At 34.3% G+C, this 15,842-nt stretch overlaps 1 protein-coding gene across 5 annotated transcripts in view; it reads right to left on the reverse strand.

The window, feature by feature from the left end:
• TC2N (tandem C2 domains, nuclear) overlaps window positions 1-15,842 on the reverse strand; it is an 89,866-nt gene that overhangs the window by 33,102 nt on the left and 40,922 nt on the right. For all 5 annotated transcript variants that reach the window (XM_001145068.8, XM_009428294.5, XM_510126.9 and 2 more), the window contains exons 2-3: window positions 2,898-3,020; window positions 1,374-1,607 (exon numbers count right to left, since the gene is read on the reverse strand). In XM_001145068.8, the coding sequence (XP_001145068.1) occupies window positions 1,374-1,607; window positions 2,898-2,964 (301 nt within the window). In that variant the 5' untranslated portion in view covers window positions 2,965-3,020. The remainder of the gene's footprint in view (window positions 1-1,373; window positions 1,608-2,897; window positions 3,021-15,842) is intronic.

Genomic DNA, 15,842 nt, shown 5'->3' on the forward strand with positions numbered 1-15,842 from the left:
ACGAAGAAAAGAGAGGGGATAAGACAAAAAATATTTGGACAAATATTGTAGATCTTGATAGAGATTTGGATTACACTGACATATACTTTTGTCAATATTCAACAAATATACACTTAAAATTCAACAAATACACACAAAATTCTACAAATACTCACTTGGGCAGCTCACTGTGTATAAAATTTATGCCAAAAGAAGAAAACTGTAAAGAGATCATTGAACCCAGTAAATGATATATATGTTTAAGTGTTTGCAAGGAAATATATTGGTGTCTTCAATTTACTCTGAAATTCATTCCTCTCCAAAAAGTGGATTAATAATGGATAGAAGAATGGATAGGTAGACAGATATTTGCTAAAGCAAGTATAGTAAGTAATGTTAATGGCAGAATTTATGTGGTGGACATACAGGTCTTCACTATTAAGTTTTTTTTTTATTTTCCTGTATGTTTGAAATTTTTCTAATAAAATTTTGAGAGTAAAAAAGCTATTGTGACTTACAGTGTTTCAATGGACTAACACAAATTGTTTTTTAAAAAAACAAGACAAGAGCTACATGTTGTTTCATCTTCTCTCTAATAATTTGGCTTCTACATCAGCCAAATTCTGCCAATGGATCTACCTCATTCAAGTAACTATTTAGACTGGGAAGTATAGCCTGGTAGAAGAAAGAAGAGAAGGAAAAGTGACTATTAACCAAATATTAGAAATTAATAAATAAGAAACATGTTTTCTACGTTTACTAACTCCTTTACTTTTTCATTCTAGACATGTGACGGATAACTGAGGTATTCTAATTACAGTTATCCCTCAGTATATGTGGGGGATTGGTTCCAGCCCTCTATGGATACCAAAATCCACGGATGCTCAAGTCCCTTATATAAATGGTGTAGTATTTGCACATAACCTATGCACATCCTCCCATATGCTTTAAATCATCTCATGATTACTTATAATACCTAACGCAATGTAAATGCTACTGAGATAGTTGTCATACTGTATTGTTCAGGGAAAAAATGACAAGAAAAAAGTCTGCACATGTTCAGTACAGATGCAATCATTCTTTTTTTTTTTTCTGAATATTTTTGAGGTGCAGTTGGTTAAATCCACAGATGTGGAACCCAAAAATATGGAGGGCCAATTACATATTATTTCTTGAAAAAAGGCCAATTCTACATACAAATTATTGTATTATGATCAGATTTCAAAATGGGACCTTTCAAAACTACTGTACATTAAGTTCTTCTACAGAAAGAGCAAAATATAAAAAGTAAAATAAAAAATTTTATATGAATTTTGTATTAAAAATATAAAAGTAAAATAATAGCACTTAAATGCTACATATCGATTTTTAAATACTGCTATTTTATTGTTTACCTTCAAGTTCTTCCAGATGTGAAGGAGTTTCTTGTGTCCTGGGTTGAATGTAAGATAACTTAAACTTGGGCACCACAAATGGTACTTCTTTGCCATCAGATGGTAATTTGGAAAGCAAATAATCCTCAGTACAGCCAAGCTGAGGCTTTACAGAAACAGAAGTCAATGGAGGTACAGAGATAGTAGCATTTTGACTATTTGGGACTGTTGCTTTAAAATCTCTTTCCACAGAAACTGCACATAAAAGAAAAAAGAAAAAAAAGTCACAAATATGAATATAGGTTACATATAATAATCTAAACCTAGCATACTTTGATATTTATTTAACCATTTTAGAAGAAATTCCTGACACATAAACTACTCTTGGGTCTTACCAAACACTTCTGGAATCTACATTAATTTTGTCCAGACAATATTTGAGCAATTAATACACTACTGTTAAAGTGCACTAACTTATCATAATGGTAAAAGCAGCTTTAAAGAGTCTTATTCCCAAAAGAATTCATAGATGGAAAACAATTTTATTTTGTAGTCAGTTATACAGTGCTTTCAAGTAAAAATCTAGTCATTTAAAACTACTGTCAACAAAAGCAATTCTTGTCTGTACTAATGGTTAACATTAGTCTTAATTACATAGAGCAACACTACAAGGAAGCTAAAGGTCTCCAAGTCTATAAAAATCACAACCAAATCACAAAATAAAATGCACTCTGACCCTAGATATACTTCATAATGGCAGCTACCCCAGTCGTAGCTTCTATGACCCATTTTATTCATTCTTTAGAATCATATGTGATTCCTAAGCTACATGATTTAAGATGGGAGGTAAGTTATTCTTTATATATATATAATGCTATCTGTAGACTGAAAGTACAAGTACTATTCTGTAGAAATTTATGAAATGTTTTAATGTAAAAAAGAAGGCTTCATACTCAAATATACTATGAAGCTCTGCTGTAGATTAGGAAATAAAAGTGCCAGAGAAGAGATAAGGGAGCCATGCAATAGAAAAAGAACTCTCCAGGGGTCCTTAATAAATGTGAGTCTTCATAGTTATGAGTCTCTTCCCCATTGGTCATTCATTCATTCAAGGCATTTTTAATGTTATACACATATTGTAGATTGTCTTTATTTAAATCAAAACATTGGTCAGAATATGTTGTCTCCCAAACATACTTCTCTTCCCTCCCTGTCTTTGCCTGTACTATTTCATCCACCTGTAATGCCCATGTCCAATTTTCAGTTTCTCTTCCTTCTTCCCACCCAGCTTGCTAAAATCCTATTCAGATTTCCATAGCAAATGCAATTTTCTTTATGGTAATATCTTACGAATCCCCTGGGTTGAATTACTCTCTCTCTCCCCTATGCTCCAGACTCCTTGAAGTTATGGAATATTTACTTAGTGTGCCTTATGTTTCTGCCTACCCCAAGAAGTTGGAAAACATGCCTAATTCTTTATATTACAAAATGCCACAAATGAAGAAGATGCTAAATAAATGTTACTGAAGTCAAAATAAAACTCACAGTTGTGTTTTTCTGTTTCACCATAGAAACATCCTCCACAGCAACTCTTTATAAATTCTGTTGCCATTACATTCAATTTCCAATATCCAGCAAAAGACACAAACTTCCAATCTTAATATTAATCTGTTGGTAGAATAGAAAACAAGTTAACCTGCTTGTCATGCTTAATACCATTAGATATTACTAAATAAACCACATTATCTGTCTTTCTAAGACATAATGAGGATTCTGAAGCAAAAATACTTGAGGAAGATAGATTTTTGTAACCATATGAAATTCTGTATAACTTATTTGTAAGTTATTAAAATTATGTTTAAAAATTACTAAATGAACAATCTCAATGTTAAAATCTGGAGAAAAAAATTCCATTCTTAATTTTCTTTCATGAAAAATAAGATGGAAGATTGAGTGAAGAGATATAGAGTAACAAGAGGGGTGTGTTTATGAGAGAGAGAGAGAGAGAAGGGACAGTGTGGAAAAAGAAGAGCAACATGGAAGAAATACAGAAAAACAAAGAAAAAAAGAGAGAAAGAAGAAAAAAGAAAGAGGTAAACTAGGACATGTGCTGATAAAACAGCAAGAAACCTAAGACAAGAGCACATAGAATTAGGAAGAAATGTTTGGGAAGGGAGATAAAAAGGGAAAGGTCAAAAAAAAAAAAAAAGTCAAGGGCAAACCTAGAAATAGAGAGTGGAGACTAGACAGCAGGAGAGACAGAGTGAGCTGAGGCACAGAGAGAGAAAAGAAATAAAGAGGAGAAGAGTAGAATGAAGCGGAGAGAGAGGGAAGGAGAAATGAAGATGACAGCAAGATGAGAGGTATAAAAGGGCAGACAAATCAAAGAAGAAAAAGAAGGATGGAGAAAGAGGTAAGAAAAGGAGAGGGGAAAACACAAAATGTAAAAGAAAAGAGATGAAAAGAAAAAACATTCAAAGAAACAGTGAAAGTTAGAAACTGAAAAAAGGAGGAAAGATGAGAAAAGGGGAAAAAGATTGAGATAGAGAAGCAGAGTGAATTTAGGAACATTGGTCAAAGAATACAAAATTAGTTTTGATAAGAGAAATAGGTTGAATAGCATTACTCCATGTGAATATAGCTAATGAAGATCTGCAGTACTCTTGAGAGATGCTAAGACTGGATGTTTACTTTTCTCTCCACAAAAATAACTATGTCAGGTAATGCAGATGTAAGCTAGATTTAATCATTTCACAATGTATAGGCACTTCAAAACGTCACATTGTATACAATAAATACATGCAATTTGTTCAATTTGAAAAGTAAAGAAAAAGCATATTAAAAAAAAGTAAAGAGTGGTAAAGGAGACAGGGTTAGAGAGGTAGGAGAAAACGGGGATAAATAAAAACAGACTAGGAGAAATGGAGATGAAATTAAAAAGCTGATACAGAAAGAAACTAAGTATCTTAAAGGAAAGTTTATTCATTATTATACTCTAATAAATACACATATAGTATAACTAAAACAATTTTTCTCTTTCACCTGATCTATCTAAATCTATGTTCAAGCAAAAGTTAAAAGAAAACATGGCATTCCATAAAAAGCGTGAGAAAACATTCACTTCCTCCAGATCAATTATTCTGGTAATTCAAAGGCCCTATAATGGGCACCAATAAACACATAAACTGCATACTTCATGAATTATTTTAATCTTTAGAGTTATACTAATAGAAAAGTATACCTTAAGCACTACATCACATACACACAAAAAGACACCACAAATAAGATATAGAGCAAATAAAGGAAGTCTATTTTACATTTACCAGGAAATTAAATTGTATAAGAACTTCATGTCCAATTTCCTATTGTCCTTGGTCTCAGTGCCTTTGTTCTAAATGCACTGCCTTCATTTATGCCTACTTAAACTCCATACGTTTTTCACAGGAGGTTTTAAACATATGCGAAGAAGTATAGCAAAACCCTAATCACTCAGATTAAAATAATTATCAACTCATGGCAAATCTTATTTCATCTCTGCCTCCCCATATACCCTGTCCTTTGGATTATTTTGAAATAAATTCTAATCATATAATTTCATCCATAAACACATAAATAATATCTCCAAAAGATGTGGCAAAGGACTTAGGAGTTAACTTCAAGGGGCTCTCACTGGCTGAAGGTGAATCATTTCAAGTATTAATACAAACAGTATCTGTAATGAATGGTAACATATCAAATATTTCTAAAATGTTGCTCTTTTTAAACATAACCATAATAGTATTATCATGTGTAAAATAATTAATGTCATCAACTACTTGTTCGCTGTTCAAATTTCCCCTATGGTCTCAATTTGTATAGTTGTTTTGTTGAAATTCAGATCAAATTTTAAATTGTTTCATCTTTTGTTATTAGAAGTAGCGCCACAGTAGCTTTGTGCACACATATTTCTCAGATATTTCTCAGTATATATCTGTAAGATAGATTCCTAGAGATAAGACTATGGGGCCAAAAGGTGTATATGTGTAATTTTGCTTGTATTGCCAAAATTCTCTCTAAAGCACACCATTTTGCATTCCCAATAGCAATATATAAGAGTACCTTTTTCTGTTACCAACAAAATACACTGTCAAACTGATGCTTAATACCATGGACTTTTGCCAGTGTGATAGGAAAGAAATGATATACTGTGTTGTTTTAATTTACATCTCTCTTATTATAAGTGATGTTGAGCTTCTTGTCATATAAGATTAATCTGTAATTGTTTATATGAATTCTATTCACTGTCTCCTGCCGACATTTTCATAAAGCTGTTGGTCTTTTTCTTCTCCAGTTTTTGAAGCTCTTTAGATATTTCAGAGATTAACACTTTGTCCATTATACAAGTGGCAAACATCCTTCTGGTTTGTCATTTGTCTTTTTACTTTGATTATGGTGTTTCTGCTATGCCAAAGTGTGTGTGTTATACAAATCATAAAATAATTTACCCATGTTTTCTTCCAGTACTTAGTACAGTATTATTTTCTATACTGACATCCTGTTATACAGTATGAGAAATGGATTCAAACTTACCTCTTCCCAATTCACTATCTCATTAGCACAAACACCACATATTAAAAATTCCATATTTTCTCCACTTACAGGATGCTCCCTTTAGTACACATTAAATTTCCATATGCAATTGGGTTTATTGTGTATTTTCTATTCTCTTCAATTGTTCTGTCTATTCCTGTACCAATGGTATATCATTTTAATCTTAAATTCTTATATCATGTTATAACATGTAGCAAGACAAGTCATCTTTACCCCTCTTCACTTTCTGCATTGTCTTAGCTATTCTTGCTTGTCTGTTCTCGAAAATGAACTTTATAATCTGTCTAGCCCTAGGAGGAAAAATCCGACGGTACTTTCATCAGGATCATATTAAACTTCTAAATTATTTTTTTAAAACTGACATCTCTAAGAATATTGAGTCTTCCTACACAGAACATAGTATATCTTTATATTTGCTCAAGTTTATGCTTATGCCTTTAGGAGTTTTTAGAGTTCTCATAAAAATTCTGAAGATTTCTCATTAAGTGTATGCCTGTATAATTTGCTTGGCTATCATAAATGGTATCTTCTCTTCCATTACATCTTGTGACTATTTCCGTTTTTAAAATGTATGCGTTTTCAAAGGCCCTGTTCAGCCCCAGCATATCAGAGTAAAATACTCCGTAACCACCCAAATCAAACGAATAGTCTCTCATCTCTAAATGTCTAGTGTCTTTAAAAAAAAAGTTTAACATTTGTCTTAACATTTTATGAGATCTTGTTCTGTCTCCCCTGTTAGAACATAAACTGCTCAAAAACAATATTGTACTCACTTTCTGCTTAGCACTCAGCACACTACATGATGCTGGGAATATAATTGGAACTCAGCAAATACCTAGTTGATGGATAAGGAAACAAAGTACAACTATCTCCCATAAAAACTAAGAATATATTCATCAAACCACATCTCTGACCCCAATCAGTTTGCAAATACTTAACATTAACCATGACAGGAATGTAGTAGAATTGGTTAAAAATGACTCCTACTTCAGGGGGAAAAGTCCTCAACATCGATGGCCTTGAGTCATCCAAAATGAGTTGGGGAAGATGGAGGAAGGTAGTAGAAAGAGAGAAAAGTTTATATGAATGAAATGTGAAATCTGATTAAAATGAACACCCAGTAATACACTACAGGAAAGACAGTTAAAAAACACACGGATATTTTACTTTTGTACAAAATAGAGTAACAGAGACAGATTTATCCTACCACCTGAAAAGCAAATAAAATATATGGAACAGCAATTTTCAAGACACTGGCTATCAGACAGCAAAGAACTGAGAAATAGGAACTAAATGAGGTAAGCCTTCCACCTTACTCCCTTGAGGGAGTTTCCAGGCCATGGGAACTTACCCAAGCAAAGCCGAGAAGATTTTCTGAAATGAAGAGACAAAGCTGAAAGTATGTGGGGAATAAGGCAGCGAGAGTTTGCATAACAGACTACTGTAGAATAAAGAGGTACATACAGAGAACAATGGAGATCAGCAGAGGGTCCCACTCAAGTATTCAACAGAGTACTGATCAGCACACACACAAAAAAAGGAAGCTACACAAGACTGCGGGAAAAAAACACCAGAAAAATTTACAAAAACTATACATAACTGGTATTCACCAAGGTCAGGAGTGATGCTTGTCCCCACAAATCAGACTGGAAAAGGGATCAAATTGTTTACACAAAACTTAACTGTGTCCCAAAGCAAATTTACAGAAATCCAAAAAAAAAACAGCATACAAGGTAAAACTCACAATGTCTGGTATCCAATTAAAAAAAGTACCAGGTATACAAGGAAGCAAAAAAATATATAGAACCCATAATGAAGAGGAAAAAAAAATCAATCAATTAGAAACAACCTAAAATTGAGACAAGGCAGTTGAGGACACTAAAATAGTTATAGCTGGACTCAATATGTTCAAAAGGTTAAGTAGAGATATGGACGATATTAAAAAGACCCAAATCCAATTTCTAGAGATGAAAACTATAATGTCTGAGATGGAAAATATACTAGATGGGATTAATACCAGATTGGATATTGCAAAAGAAAATATTAATGAACTTGAAGGCATAGTAAGATAAACTAACTAAAATGAGACACAGAGAAAAGACTAACATCAAAATGATAAAAAGCATCTGTGACTCATGGGACAATTTCAAGTGACCCAAAATACATGTATTTGGAGTCCACAAAGAAGACTGGGGATAGGGGGGAGGGCATATTTGAAGAAATAATGGCCAAAATTTTCCAAACTTGATAACTACAAACCACAGATCTAAGAACCTCTGCGAACACTAAGGTCAGGAAACATGAAGAAAACTACACCAATGCACACCACGCCATAATAACATCATTCAAAAACAGTGATGAGAAAATCTTAAAAGCACCCAGAGAAAAAAGACATGTTATGTACATCAAAGCAAAGATTAAGAATAGCAGCATATAGTTGAGCACGGTGGTGTGTGCTTGTAATCCCAGCTACTCGGGAGGCTGAGGCATAAGAATCACTTGAATCTGGGAGGCAGAGGTTGCAATAAGCTGAGATCATGCCACTGCACTCCAGCCTGGGTGACAGAGAGAGACTCTGTCTCAAAAAATTAATTAATTAATTAAAAAGGATAGTAGCATAGCTCTCAATGGAAACAAAACAAAAACAGTAGAGCAAGATCTCTAATGTACTGAAAGAAAAAAACCCATCAACCTAGAATTTGACACTCAGAGAAAATCTTTCAAAAATGTAGGTGACATAAAGACTTCTTCAGACATACAAAAGTTGAAAGAACATATTACCAACAGAGCTACACCACAAGAAGTGTTAAATGATGTCCTTCAGGCCAAAGGATAATATCTGATAGAAATATGAATCTACACAAAGGAATAAAGTGCACCATAAGTATAAATACATGATTTATTATTATTGGGATTTCTTTACAAGTTTATTAAAGCTTAGACAAAAAAATTATACTGAGACAAAAGGTTTGTAACATATGTAAAACTAAAATGTATTACATCAATAGCACAAAGGCCGGGGGAGAAATAAAAGTAAAAATGTAAATAATTATAGTATATGTGATGTGGTATCATATCATTTGAGGACTGACTGTAGAAAGTTAAAGATATATACTATAAGCCCTAACGCAACCACTAAAATAAGAAAACAGAGTTACAGCTTATAAGCCAACAAAGGAGATAAAATGGAATAATTTTAAAATACTCAATTAATAAAAGAAAGCAGAAAAAGAAAGGGGGAACAAAGAACAGATAGGATGAGTAGAAAACAAATAGCAAGATGATAGATTTGAACTTAATTATATCAAGAATCACAAGTGTGAATACTTTAAAATATGCCAATTAAAAGGCAGAAATTGCCAGACTGGATAAAGAAGTATGATACAAGTATATGCTGCCTACAATAAACATTTTAAATACAAATAAGTTAAAAATAAAAGGATGGATATCCCTTGAGAACATACACCCAAAATCCTCAACGAAATACTGGCAAGCCAAATCCAGAAACGTATAAAAGATTTATGTATCATAACCAAGCAAGATTTATCCCAGGATTGCAAGATTAGTTTAACATCTGATAATCAATTCATGTAATGCATCATATTAACAGAATAAAGGACAAAAACTATAAGATAATCTCAACAGATACAAAAATTTGACAAAATCCAATATTCGTGATAAAAATACTGAGAATAGAAGAGAATCTTTCAACATAATAAACAGCATCTATGAAAAAATCTATAGTTAACATCACAGGAACTGCTGAAAGATTGAAAGTCTCCCTCTAAAGCCAGGAAAAAAAAAAAAAAGATTTCTACTCTCTCTACCTTTATTCAACACTATATTTGAGATTCTAGCTAAGGCAGTTAGGCTAAAAATATTTTGTAAAAGGCATTCATCTTGGAAATCAAAAAGTAAAACACTCTTCATCCACAGACAACAAGATCTTGTAAATAAAAAAAAAAAAATCTAAGAAATTCACTAACAAACTTACCAGAAGTTCACTAAGGTTGCAAGATATAAGAGAAATATACAAAAGTTAATTGCATTTCTATATACTAACCATGAACACTCCAAAAATGAAATTAAGAAAACAATTCCATTCATAATAACATTTTAAAAAACTTAAAATACAAATACTTTAAGAAATGAAGTACAAGACTTATACACTGCAAACCACAAGACATTACTGAAAGATATTAAAGAAGAGCTCAATACTTGTGAAGATATCCCATGTTCATGGATTGGAAGATGTAATATCATTAAAATGGTAATATTATTAATATTGCTAAGGTGGCAATACTCCCCAAATTGATCTACAGATTCAATACAATCTCTACCAAAATCCCTTCCAGCTTTTTTACAGAAATTGACAAGCTGATCCTAAAACTCATATGGGAACGTAAAGGGTGCAGAATAGCCAAAACAATCTTGGGGAAAAAAAAAGAACAAAGTGGAAAGACTAACTTCAAAATTTACTACAAAACTAGTCATCAGGACAATATAATATTAGTATAAGGACAGACAAATAAATCAATAGAATTAAATTCGGAGCCCAGAAATACACCCTTACATTTATAGTCAATTGATGTTTAACAAAGCTGCCAAGAAATTTTAAAGGGAAAGAAATAGTGTTTTCAACAAATGGTGCTAGGACACTGAATATCAATATTTATATCCACATTATATCCACATGCCCTTCCCACAAAAAAAAAAAAATTGGATCCCTGCCTCCCACCATATACAAAAACTAACTCAAAACTGATTACGCACCTATATGTAAGAGTTAAAACTTCAAAACTCTTAGAAGAAAACATAGGAGTAAATCTTTGTAAACTTGGGTTAGGCAGTAATTTCTTAGACACAACACCAAAAGCACACATGATCAAAGAAAAATTTGATGTACTAGATTTAATTGAAATTAAAAACTTTGTGCTTTAAAAGACACCATTAACAAAGTGAAAAGACCACTCGGAGACTGAGAGAAGATATTTGCATATCACACATCCAATAAAATATGGATTATATCCAGCATATATAAAAAACTATTACAACTTAATAATAAAAAGAAAAATAACCCAATTAAAAAATAGGCAAAAGATTTGAAAAGACACTTCTCCAAAAAAATCTACAAGTGGCCAAAAAGCACATGAAAACATGCTCAACACCGTTAGTGATTAGGAAAATGCAAATTAAAACTATAAAAAGACAACAATACACATTGATTAAAAAGGATAAAATTACAAAGATTGACCATTCCAAATGTTTATGATATGTGACAAGTAGTACTCTCCTATTCTACTGGTGGGACTGTAAAATGGCATGACCACTTTAGAAAACAGTTTGACAAGTTTCTAAAGTTGAACATATACCTGCTACATGATCCAGACATGCCATTACTACATATTTACTTAAGAAAAAAGCAATCACATGTTTACACAAAGACTTGTACACTGGTGTTCATAGCAAATCTATTCAAAATAGCCAAAAATTGAAAACTATCAAGTATCTATCAACAGATTAATCCATTTAGAAAACAAACTGTGGCTCAATGGAACACTACTCAGAAATAAAGAAGTAAGCTGGTTAAACATGCAACAACATGGATGAATCTCAAAATAATTATGCTGGGCAAAAGAATGCCAACAAAAAGAGTACGTGCCATACAGATATGTGCCATATTCTCTTGCATTTGCTTTATTAATAACAAAGCCATATTTCAGTTCTTCTTATTTTGTCTTTAATTTGGCTTTTCTAGCTATCTTATTAATACTGATTTGTAGCTGAACTCCACTGCATGATTCAATTTATATAAAATTGTAGAAAATGGAAATTAATCAATAGTAACAAAAAGTAGATCAGAGGCTGCCTCGGGACAGTGAGGAGTGGGGAGATGAAGCACAGAGAGGGACAGAAAGGAAGGACTTGGTGGGGCAGGAGGAAACTTTGGAGGGGGGGTAATATACTCATTATCTTTTTTTTTTTTTTTTTTGAGACAGTGTCTCACTCTGTCGCCCAGGCTGGAGTGCAGTGGCGTGATCTCTGCTCACTGTAAGCTCTGCCTTCTGGGTTCACGCCATTCTCCTGCCTTAGCTCCCAAGTAGCTGGGACTACAGGTGCCCACCACCACGCATGGCTAATTTTTTGTATTTTTTAGTAGAGACGGGGTTTCACCGTGTTAGCCAGGATGGTCTCGATCTCCTGACCTCGTGATCCGCCTGCTTCAGCCTCCCAAAGTGCTGGGATTACAGGCATGAGCCACCGTGCCGAGCCTATACTCATTATCTTGATTGTGGTGATGGTTTCATAGGTACATACATACATGAAAACATGAAAACATCAAATTATAGATTTCAAGTATATGTAACTTACTACATATCAATTAGACCTCAATAAACCTGAAAAAATAATACATAAGTAGAATTACGGAACATTAACAGAAAAAGAGGCCTCAAAAACATTAGCAGAGCCGAAGGCTTAGAAATCATTTTATCAGGGGCCAGGCATGGTGGCTCATGCCTGTAGTCCCAGCACTTTGGGAGGCCAAGGCGGGTGGATCACCTAAGGTCGGGAGTTCGAGACCAGCCTGACCAACATGGAGAAACCCCATCTCTACTAAAAATAAAAAATTAGTTGGGCATGGTGGCACATGCCTGTAATCCCAGCTACTCAGGAGGCTGAGGCAGGAGAACCACTTGAACCCGGGAGGCGGAGGTTGCAGTGAGCCGAGATCACGCCATTGCACTCCAGACTGGGCAACAAGAGCAAAATTCCATCTCAAAAAAATAAAAAAAGAAAAAAAGAAATCGTTTTATCAAAGTCCTTCTAATTTTACCCAAAGAAAATAATGAGTCAAGCAACTAGATAATGTTAGGTTTAGAACCAAACCCTAAGCTTCACAGCTTTTTCTAACACACCACATTGCTTTAGGTAGGGTATGCGTAGAAGGGCAGGACCAGTCAGGTTAACAGACTATGTGCTGGCTATCTACATAGCCACATGTTTGCTTTTTTAGCAACAAGGAGAAACAAATATAAATGGTTAAAAGTATACTGCCTATGTTCCAATCCTGTAACTTTCACTTATTAGCTATATGACCTTAAATCTGTTACTTAACCTTTTTAACCTTCAACTTCTTCATCAATTAAAAAACAAAAACAACAACAACAACAACAAAACACTTCTTAGGGCTATTGTGATGATCAACCAAAGTAATGCACATAAAGTATAAAACTAGTGGTAGGGCTGTTTTAAGAATAAATGTTTGCTGTCATCAGCAGCATCATTATTATATTTATTATCATCAGATCCCACTTACAACCGATCTGATTCATGCTAGGCACTTTACCCAATGCCAGGAATGATATGGGGACATTTAGCTAGAACATTCTAGTATGAGGACAGATTGTAAAAAGACTTAAATACTTCCATATCAATAGATAAAAGCTATAAACACCCTAGTCACTTTAATTCCTCCCTAGGCACCCCTGAGGTAAATGTCTGAAAAAGCAGGGGCCTCCATGACTCTGCTCCAATATTACAGTCAGCGCTCACGCACGACAAGTTGTTAAAATACTTTTAATATCACTCCCTTTTGAGGTTCCCAAAGGGCTTATTTGCCTTTGCTGGTCTGACATAGTCTAGGAACAGCCTGCCTATGGTATTCTCACAAATAAAGGACAGTACATCATCACGACTTTCCCCTGCAAACCTGCTTTTCCTCTGGTATTTCCTACTACAGTGCCACTATCCAGCTAATTAACTAAGTCAGAAATACAAGTGCCATTCTTGAGTCCTTCTGCTCCCAAAATCCACACATCCAATTCATCCATTCACTTACAAGCATTTATTGAGCATCTACTATGTACTAGGCAATTTGCTAGGCACTGAAGACAAAATAGTGAACAAGACAGACAAGCTTTTGGAGCGCTTACAACAGAGGAGGGAGATAAACAGAAAAATAAACAAACACATGATACATTCAATCCAATGAGGAAAATTAACCAGGATTCAAAAGGAATGAATGTTAACTTTGTATAATCAGAAAAGACTTCTCTGAGGAGGTAACAATCCAGCTGGAACATAAACACAAGAAAGGATCAGCTAGCAAAGTTCTTGATGGTGGAGCATTCCAGAAATTGCAAAAATCTTGAGTTGTACCCACTTTGCATTATTTTGCAAGGTACTAAGCAACAGAAAGAGTAGTTAGCAGGTGAACTGTGAAATAGGCAAGGGCTAGAATTCTGTTGAGTAGAGCCCCTTAATCCTTGTAATTTTCTTTTTCTTTTTCTTTTCTTTTCTTTTTTTTTTTTTTTTTTTTTTTTTTTTGAGATGGAGTCTCGCTCTGTCATCCAGGCTGGAGTGCAGTGGTGCGATCTTGGCTCACTGCAACCTCCGCCTCCGGATTCAAGCAATTCCCTGCCTCAGCCTCCCGAGTAGCTGGGATTACAGGCACCCGCTACCATGCCCGGCTAATTTTTGTATTTTTAGTAGAGACGGGGTTTCACCATCTTGGCCAGGTTGGTCTTGAACTCCTAACCTCGTGATCCACCCGCCTCGGCCTCCCAAAGTGCTGGGATTACAGGTGTGAGCCACCGCGCCTGGCCATCCTTGTAATTTTCACACCTTCCTTTCTATTCTCAATTTGACTATTTTGATTCAGATGTTATGATACCCCAAATTACAGAGAGCCAGCTAATAGGTTTGCCTTTCAAATTCTTTTTATCCCCCCACTGTGCTGCTAAGGTCCTTCGTCTGCTTTAAGTAATGCTATATCTCTCTATCACTTTCAGGATAAAATTTATTCTGCTAAATACAATATGTGACCCTTCTCTTGCTCATCTTCCACTACTTCCTTCTGCAAACACCAAGCTTCAAAATATAACTACCTGATGTGCTAGAAACACACCATTCTCTTTTTTACTTTTGCACGTTGGAACTACGTTAGGGTAGGAATGCTTCTTGCTGTCTCTAGTTTCTTTGAGAAAGATTTGTCTGTATTAGAAAACCTACTTGCCTGCAGATACATGCCATATCTATATTAGCTTTATTAATAACAAAGCCCTATTTCAGTTCTCCATCTGTCTTATTCTTTTGTTTTTCTTTAATTTAGATTTCCTGGCTATCTTATTGATATTGATTTGTAGCTGAATTCCACTGTGATCAGAGAAATTGTATACAATCAATGATATTCATAGTATATCATCAATTTTAATAAATGTTCCATGTACATTTGCAACTTTGAGGTGCAATGTTCCATGTACATCACTAAACCAAATTCGTTGGTCATGTTAAAATCTTCTGTATCTTGGCAGGGCATAGTGCCTCATGCCTGTAAATCCCAGTATTTTGTGGGGGCCGAGGCAGGAGGATCATTTGAGTCCAGGAGTTCAAGACCAGCCTGTACAATATAGGGAGACCCCTATCTCTACAAAAAATTAAAAAATTAGCCAGGCATAGTAGTGCATACCTGTAGTTCCAGTTACACGGGAAGCTGAGGTAGGAGGATCACTTCAGCTCAAGAAGTGGAGGCTGTGGGAAGCCGTGATCGCATCACTGCACTACAGCCTGGGTGACAGGGTGAGACCCTGTCTGGAAAAAAAAAAAAAAAAAAAAGCAGGAAAAAAATATGTATCTCTATTGATTTTTTTTTCTGCTTGTTTTATTTAGTACTAAAAGAGATGCATCTAAAAAGAAAACTCCAACTATGACTGTGGATATATCTATTTCTCCTTTTAGTTCTATCAGATTTGTTTCACATATTTTTATTCTAATTTATGAGGTACATATAAATTTATTAATCTCCCTTTCAATCTTTAGTAATACTTCTAGAAGCCTTAATGTTGGCTTGTCTGATATAACTAGAATTTTTCAGTTAATATTTGCATGTTATATCTTCTT

Source organism: Pan troglodytes, chromosome 15, assembly GCF_028858775.2.
Source record: "Pan troglodytes isolate AG18354 chromosome 15, NHGRI_mPanTro3-v2.0_pri, whole genome shotgun sequence".
In the NCBI taxonomy this organism is placed as follows: Eukaryota; Metazoa; Chordata; class Mammalia; order Primates; family Hominidae; genus Pan; species Pan troglodytes.